General features: G+C 39.9%; 1 protein-coding gene across 2 annotated transcripts in view; it reads right to left on the bottom strand.

Moving 5' to 3' along the window:
• Positions 1 to 284: 284 nt before the first annotated feature.
• rbfox3a (RNA binding fox-1 homolog 3a) overlaps positions 285 to 8,097 on the bottom strand; it is a 482,298-nt gene continuing 474,485 nt past the window's right edge. For both annotated transcript variants that reach the window (XM_063481807.1, XM_063481808.1), the window contains one exon: positions 285 to 375. In XM_063481807.1, the coding sequence (XP_063337877.1) occupies positions 331 to 375 (45 nt within the window). In that variant the 3' untranslated portion in view covers positions 285 to 330. The remainder of the gene's footprint in view (positions 376 to 8,097) is intronic.

Raw genomic sequence — 8,097 nt, 5'->3', positions numbered from 1 at the left:
GCTTCTTTGAATTTCATTAAAGTCTAGTTTTTGGTCGGCTCGGTCCACATCGGCTAAAATGTCTTTGTTCAACTTTTTCAATCCAAAATCAACACATTGTTATTTACAACAATAAGTACAGTACATCAAGAAATGACATCAGTAAATGTTTACAGTCCGTAAACAGGGAAGCAGTTTTAAGATGATTCTTGCATGTCAGAGTTACATCTGCCACCTGGAAGCATCTTGCTGTGAGTTTTTCACGAAGGGGGTGAAAGCTGTTTTTAGCTGATTTGAGTTTTTGCTTTTTATGTCTGCGGCAAAGGAAAGGGGGGCCTGTCTCCCTCTTTTCTAGTAGGGAGTGAAGCGACTGCACCCTCCTCTGTAAAGGCTAGCCTGCAACATCAAAGATGAAAAGCTCCAATCAGTATTCAGTAAAGAATCATTCTCTATCTATCTATCTATCTGTCTGTCTGTCTGTCTGTCTGTCTGTCTGTCCATCCGTCTGTCCGTTTGTCTGTCTGTCTGTCTGTCTGTCCGTCCGTCTGTCTGTCTGTCTGTCTGTCCGTCCGTCTGTCCGTCCGTCTGTCTGTCTGTCTGTCTGTCCGTCCGTCTGTCCGTTTGTCTTGTTTCCCTGTTTTGTCCATAGTAAATTTGTGAAAAACATTTATATACACTGTAGCTTTAAAAGGTATATTATGTGAAAAATTATATTTATTGTTTGGATTGTGATAATTGATAATTTTCTGCAGTAAGTTGACAGAAACACAGTAGATTACACATTCGATTCAATTTTACAGTTTTTCTCAGTTGCTTTGGTGCATTTCTCACAACAGAATTGATCTCTGCACCACTACTAAGACTTTTCTCAAAACAATTAGTGCAAACTGCAAAACATGGTGGATAACTTGCAAAAGTGAGTCCCTTCATCAAAACAGATAATATATTCATCAAAAGCAAGTACTTATATCAATCCAAGTGTCAGGGCTGTCACAATTACAAGTCATTACACCAGCACCTTTGGTCACAAAATCAAATGGTTTAAACATGTTCTCATTGTGACGGATTTCTTTGTAGGTGCTTCCCAATGACATGTCAAGTCTGGACAGCATGCATGGCATGTTGAAAACCATAAATTGTAAAGGAAAATCAAGACACTTCATATGCACTCTTGATAATATTCGATTGAAACTGTGCACAGCATTGTGCAACTGGGGAAATACAGTAAATCAAACATTTTACAGCAAACATAAACTCACTTAGACAGTAAACCTTACTGCAGTAGTTATGAAACAAAAAGAAAAATGAAAAACAGACACTGCTGCATATCAACCATTGATATTAGACGCTCCCGTCTGTCTGCCCACATATTTGCATCAACATCACAGCGAATGTCAGCTCTATCGATGCATCGGGGAAAGTATCTTCTGGAGTGTCGAATCCACCCTCTGCAGGACTCTGCTGTGATGTCATCACAAGCTGCATCCATAGCTGCTAGCAGGGTCATTTGGGTATGTGGATGCCTGTCATATACCTTCCACCTCCAGGAAGAGAAAAACTCCTCAATTGGATTTAGGAATGGAGTGTGAGGAGGAAGAAACTCCATAAGCATCCTGTCGTGTGCTGCAAACCACTGCCTGACTACAACAGAGTGATGGAAGCTAACATTATCCCAAACCACTACATACATTGTCCGATTGTCACCAGGATCATCCCTTTCATTTTGTGGGATTAGATCCCTATAAAGAGCGTCCAGTTTTGTAGATTCAGTATGCACCTCATGCCAATCCTGTCTGTTGGTTTACATTATATATATACTTGTAGGGTAGGGGATACTGTAACGCGATTCACGTGTGACTGGATAGCAGAGGCTTTTCATTGGTTGTAAGTAACAGTAACACACACCAATTTTCATTAGTGTGAGATAAGGTTCACCTGAGAAAAGTAATTTATGGAGATTTTCATGGAAACTCCTTGAAAATAGGGTTTTCAAAATGGGTGTACAAATTGTTTGACAAGATGTTCAACAATTTTGAGTGCACTGACACAAGCAATGAAATGAAGACTATTAGTTGTATGGACAATGACTATTCAGCCGGTACAAGTATAAATAATTGTGACATTCATGATGAAAGCAAGGAGATAGTGACCATTCTTTAGATATTTGTACTTACTCAACTGATTCATGTCCAAGATCATTTGCAGTTTGTTCAGAGAGGGGAGAAATTGCTACTATGATGTGCACAAATGACTGAGTGTTGTGGAGGTTGAACTAATAGTTATGAGAATTTCAATTCTGATCTGAGAAACGCACCAAAGCGACTGAGAAAAACTGTATTTTCATATCTCTGAATCACAACAGCAGTTTCCTAAAGTTATGGTATAATGTAAGGTAAAAACCCTACAATAATACAAAGAAAACAGAGAAAACTCCAACAATCCCCTATGAGCAACCGCTTTGGCAACAGTGGGAAGAAAAAACTCCCTTTTAACAGGAAGCAGGTTTAGAGGGGTCAGGGATTTCTTCCTGTTCTGCTGTGACCGGCTGGGGTTACGGCATGATTACTGTATGGTCATACTTCATATATTTATTGCTGTTTGTAACATGATTTGCTGTGTAAACTCAAAAATATCAGTTAGTGCCATGGCAGCAAGCAAACGCTGAGACAGTCCATGAAACATTACAGTTTTACTCAGTCGCTTTGGTGCTTTTCTCAGATCAGAATGAAAATTCTCAAAACCATTACTGCAACCTCCACAACATTTAGTCATTTGTGCACATCATAGTAGCAGTGTCTCCTTCCTCTGAACAAACTGCAAAAGCTCTTGGACATGTATCAGTTGCTTTCATACAATTGTCTGCTGTCGACAACATTATCATGTCAGTCAAAAATGAACTCTACTTTTGGATACTGAATAGTCGTTCCCAATAAAACTAATAGTCTTCATTTCATTGCTTGAGTCATTACATACAAAATTGTCGAATTAGTTTTCAAATTCTGTCAAGCAACTTTGATACCTTTTGTTATTATTTTCTCCTGGAAATGTCCCTGAAATTCAACAGTTTCTCTCAGGTGAACTTCAGCTTTCACTGACGAGGAGGTGTGTGACGGATTAGTTGTAACCAATGACAGGCAACTTGTTCACAGTCACTCATGGATCAATCCCATGAACCCTCAATTGGCAAGCATATATGAACCGAGCAGGACATGGTGTGTGAACTCAATCGTTCAACCATTTCGTAGGGAGAACAGGTATGTATAGTACTGGACATAATATCTCATGTTTAGTGTATATTACTGTAATTTTACTGTAATCTGCACCACAAAGGACTGAAAGACAACCTCGCAGAGGTGGAAGAGGGCCCCCTTTTTACCCCGCAGCAAGAGGAAGCCATTTGTGCAACGGTGATTGCAAACAATGCAAGAAAGTTGAAAGAAATTCAAGTCATAGTCATAGAGGATAGCGATGTATTTGGCAATATTGGATCTGTGTCAATTACAACAATTGACAGAGTGCTCAAGAGAAAAGAAATGTGCATGAAACAATTGTACAAAGTGCCATTTGAAGTGAAGGAGATCCGTCACCAGTATGTACGGGTAAAACATGTCTTCTATGTCTACTCTAATGTTCAGCACTGTAAACTGTTTTACTTTGTGTAGTTTCATGCAGTAGAAAAGCAATTCTGTGTATATACTCACAGAACATATAAAATGCATTATGTTACACAGGAAAAGTTGTTACATTTCTCTCTCTAAAGCATGGAGCTGGAAGCCAGGGAACCACTGCACACATTCATATACGCTGATGAGGCGGGTTCAGTCTGGCCAAAGGCAGAAGGCGTGGAAGAAATCACATTGGACAGAGAGCAACCACTGATGTCCCAGGCCGGCACAGAGGGAATGTTACAATGTGTACAGCCATCTCAGACAATGGCATCCTCACCCATATTCCCCTTCTTGCTCCATACAATACACAAAATCTCCTGACTTTTTCAGACACTCTTCACTGGGACACAGTCCCTGAGAATGAGAGGGGTGGAGGCTGACTCAACAAGTATGTTGTTGTTTGGGATAATGTCACTTTTCACCACTCACATCTGGTCACACAGTGGTTTGCAGCACATGACAGAATGCTGGTTGAATATCTCTCTCCCTACTCCCCATTCCTTAATCCGATAGAGAAGTTTTTCTCTGCCTGGAGGTGGGAGGTTCACATGCACAAATGGCCCTGCTAGCAGCCATGGATGCAGCATGTGACGACATCACAGCAGAGTCATGCAGAGGGTGGATTCGCCACTCCAGGAGATACTTTCCTCGCTGCATTGCAAGGAATTATATCTGTTGTGATGTAGATGAAAATATGTGGCCAGACAGACAGGAACATCTGGATGTGCCAGAATGAATTATGTGTGTTCAGTTACAATATGTGTTGTTGTATTGTTCACATTTGTGCACAGCTCTACCAAAAGGGTGTTTCTTATGTTTATTCTAAATAAGTGACTGTAGCGTATTTTTCTTTGGCACAATAAAAATGTGAAACACGCATATTCAGTGTCTTGTACTCACTTACTTCCCTGACTACAGGAATGTCCAACTTTACTGTAGATTTTACTGTACATGGCTGTACAAAAAGTGTACAGTGCTGTCTTGAGCATTTTCAGGTAGTGTCACCGAGTTCTGACCTTTCCTTGGAAAACACTGAGAGAATACTGAAGACTGTCATAATGAAAACATGACAAAGCCATTTGACCATGTTGTTCATCAAGATGGTGTCACGACTTCTCATTTTGGTGACACTGGCAGTTTCATCGACATGAATACTTGCTTTTCAGGAATGGATTATCGATTTTGAGCAAGTGACCTGCTTTTGCAGGTTATCCAATAGGTTTTGCAGTTTGCACCAATTGTTTTGAGAAATACACTAACTGCTGTGCAAATGTTAACAATGATGTGAGAAAAGCACCAAAGCAACTGAGAAAAACTGTAAACATTTGTAGTAGGCTCTGAGGTTTGGATTATAGGCCCTGGATTCTTGTGAAAAAGTACTTACAGCATATATTTAAAAAATACTTAACTATGATATCACAAAAAAACTATTATTGCAGGACATTTGTTCAATAGGCTCCAATAGTTTGGATCAGATCTATTCATACAAACTGACAACACTGTAGATTTAGTTAGAGGGATATGGCGTTATTTTTGTGCCACTATTCTGAGCGCACGTAAAAAACACATTTGAGTGCATGTAAAAAAATTTGCAGGTGCAAGTGTTGCATTTTGAGGAGAAATTTATTTTGAGTGAAGAAAAGCTAAATTTGAGTGAACAAAATTCATTCCTGCGTGCAAAAACTGTATTTCAGTGTTTGCTATTATCCACACACACACACACACACACACACACACACACACACACACACACACACACACACACACAATAGCAGCCCCTCTCACTCAGTTTTTGCATTTGCGCTCGCTCGCAATGTGTTGCTCGCGCTCTCAACATTTCTGCCCGTGCGCGCTCAACTCTTTCTGTAGACCGTTATATTTGTGCCACAAAACCAGCCAGTCACAGACTTGGATGCAAAAAAAATCTGATTGGCTGTTTTGGTCTCCAATCAGCTCCAAATGACGAAATGCAATATCCCAGAATGCATTTCGTCCAAAACTCAAACGAGGCAGTGGTGGAGGAACGCCGAATGGCGGAGTTTGAAATATTACTCTTTCTGGGTCACAAAATAAACTTTTAAGATATTTTCATGCGAGAATGCTGCTGTGTAAACTTCATATATCTGCTCCATTTATCAAGACATCACATATTTACAAAAGTGCTCTAATGTTTTCGGAGATGCCTGTTACCCACCAGCTGACCGCATAGCTGGACTGGCCATTGGGCATACCGGACATTTGCCCGGTGGGCCGATGGTGATTTTTCATTTTTATGTTTGTTTGTTTGTTTTAAACGGTATAAACAATGAAAGGTGGTGGATTAGCCAATTGGTCATGATCAACTCTGGGCTGGACCAATTACAAAACATCCGTATTGAGGGGAAAAGGAAGCGATTCGTCCCGTACTTCAGCTAGAATGAAAAAAGACACAAAGCTGGAGTTATTCTGTGTTTTTGCTGCACAGCTGTCTCTTCTTCTCTCATTCTCCCCCCTCCCTCTCCTGTTGCTACTTCAATCATGAAACTGATCAATGATCAGCTGATCGTCTCTCTTGTTTGTTTATCTCCCACTTTGCGCCAGAAAGAGGAAACCAGCTGATGTTGTGCTAAACAACAGCAGCACATTCAAGCTTGATCAGCTGTTGTTAGAATTTATTTAATATTAATTTCTAGTATCAGCTGATGTTTGCTGGAGCCACAGCTGTAAAGCTGCTGGTCATGATATCGGTTTGGATATGTGGTGAGAGGCAAACATGAAGGTGATACAAATCATACATATATACCAACAAGACAGTGTACATCACTGTCACAACAGCGTTTGTTTTTGTTCAAAGGCTTTATGGTTTTTCCTGTAATACCTGGTGGTGTAGTCGGCCGATTTTGTTTTCCCAGTCCAGCCCTGGCTGATCGGGTGGTCAAGGCGCGGAATTCCGGCACATCGTTTTCAACCCCCCCGCGGTCTTTCACTACTTGGGTAACGGGAGCCGCGCTTTGACCCCCCCAGTCAGCTGGTGGGTAACAGGCATCTCCAAAAATGTTAGAGCACTTTTGCAAATATGTGATGTCTTGATAAATGGAGCAGATATATGAAGTTTACACAGCACCATTCTCACATGAAAATATGTTAAAAGTTTATTTTGTGACCCAGAAAGAGTAATATTTCAAACTCCGCCACTCTGTGTTCCTCCGCCACTGCCTCGTTTGAGTTTTGGACGAAATGCATTCTGGGATATTGCATTTCGTCATTTGGAGCTGATTGGAGACCAAAACAGCCAATCAGATTTTTTTTGCATCCAAGTCTGTGATTGGCTGGTTTTGTGGCACAAATATAACGGTGTACAGAAAGAGTTGAGCGCGCACAGGCAGAAATGTTGAGAGCGCGAGCAACACATTGCGAGCAAGCGCAAAAACTGAGCGAGAGGGGCTGCTATTGTGTGTGTGTGGATAATAGCAAACACTGAAATACAGTTTTTGCACGCAGGAATGAACTTTGTTCACTCAAATTTAGCTTTTCTTCGCTCAAAATAAATTTCTCATCAAAATGCAACACTTGCACCTGCAAACTTTTTTTTACGTGCACTCAGAATAGTGGCACAAAAATAACGCCATAGAGGGGGAGCTCATAACAGTGTGAGAGATTTATTTCTTTAAACTCATTTATAATTTTATTGTAATTTAACAGCAAGGACACAGCTGTCAAATATGCTGATGATGTCATAAATGTTCCCTCATTAGCACTTTCCCAGTTGATCTGTGGCCCACTTGTTTATATTTTTTTAATAAATTTGACACATTTATTTGGATTATTTGTCATAATTTGTCTTATAGAGTTAGGAAACAATGTATAAATCAAAACTGATGTTACCTTACTGTAAAATATTGATTTCCAATGTTATTTTTTGAGTAAGTAAGCAAAATTTATTTATATAGCACATTTCACAGATAAAAATCACAAAGTGCCTCACAATAAAACCAGAAATACAAATAAAATAAGATAAAACAGTGAAAAAATTTATCAAAAGCTCATTTGTATAAAAATGTCTTCAGCTGCTTTTTTTGACCATCTTATTAGTTTAAATCTACTGTTGGTGCATGTCTAATCAGAGGTTTAAAATATGCTGATGCAGGACACAAAGGCAAACGTCACAAAGAAGAATGCATCGTCCATCTGCAGTGCATACAAGAGTAGTCTTCAAAAAGACGAGCACTGAAGAATATTTATAATTAATGACTAATGAAGGCAAACATGAAATGCACCAGCACTAACAAACAAGATGGCCGAACAAACACAGAGTGCTCACAACCCTTTATAAAACATCACCCAACTAGTAGACAAACAAACAAACAAACACAGAGGCTCGTCTTCAGTGCTAGATACAAAATGGTAACAACCTGACAGGAGGGACATTTACCAGCTGATGCTGCTCAAAACCACTTTCATCACATCTGTG

This window comes from Pelmatolapia mariae, linkage group LG8 (genome assembly GCF_036321145.2).
Source record: "Pelmatolapia mariae isolate MD_Pm_ZW linkage group LG8, Pm_UMD_F_2, whole genome shotgun sequence".
NCBI lineage: Eukaryota > Metazoa > Chordata > Actinopteri > Cichliformes > Cichlidae > Pelmatolapia > Pelmatolapia mariae.
The sequence above is the reverse complement of the archived record's forward strand: the minus strand, read 5'-3'. Positions and strand labels throughout refer to the sequence as shown.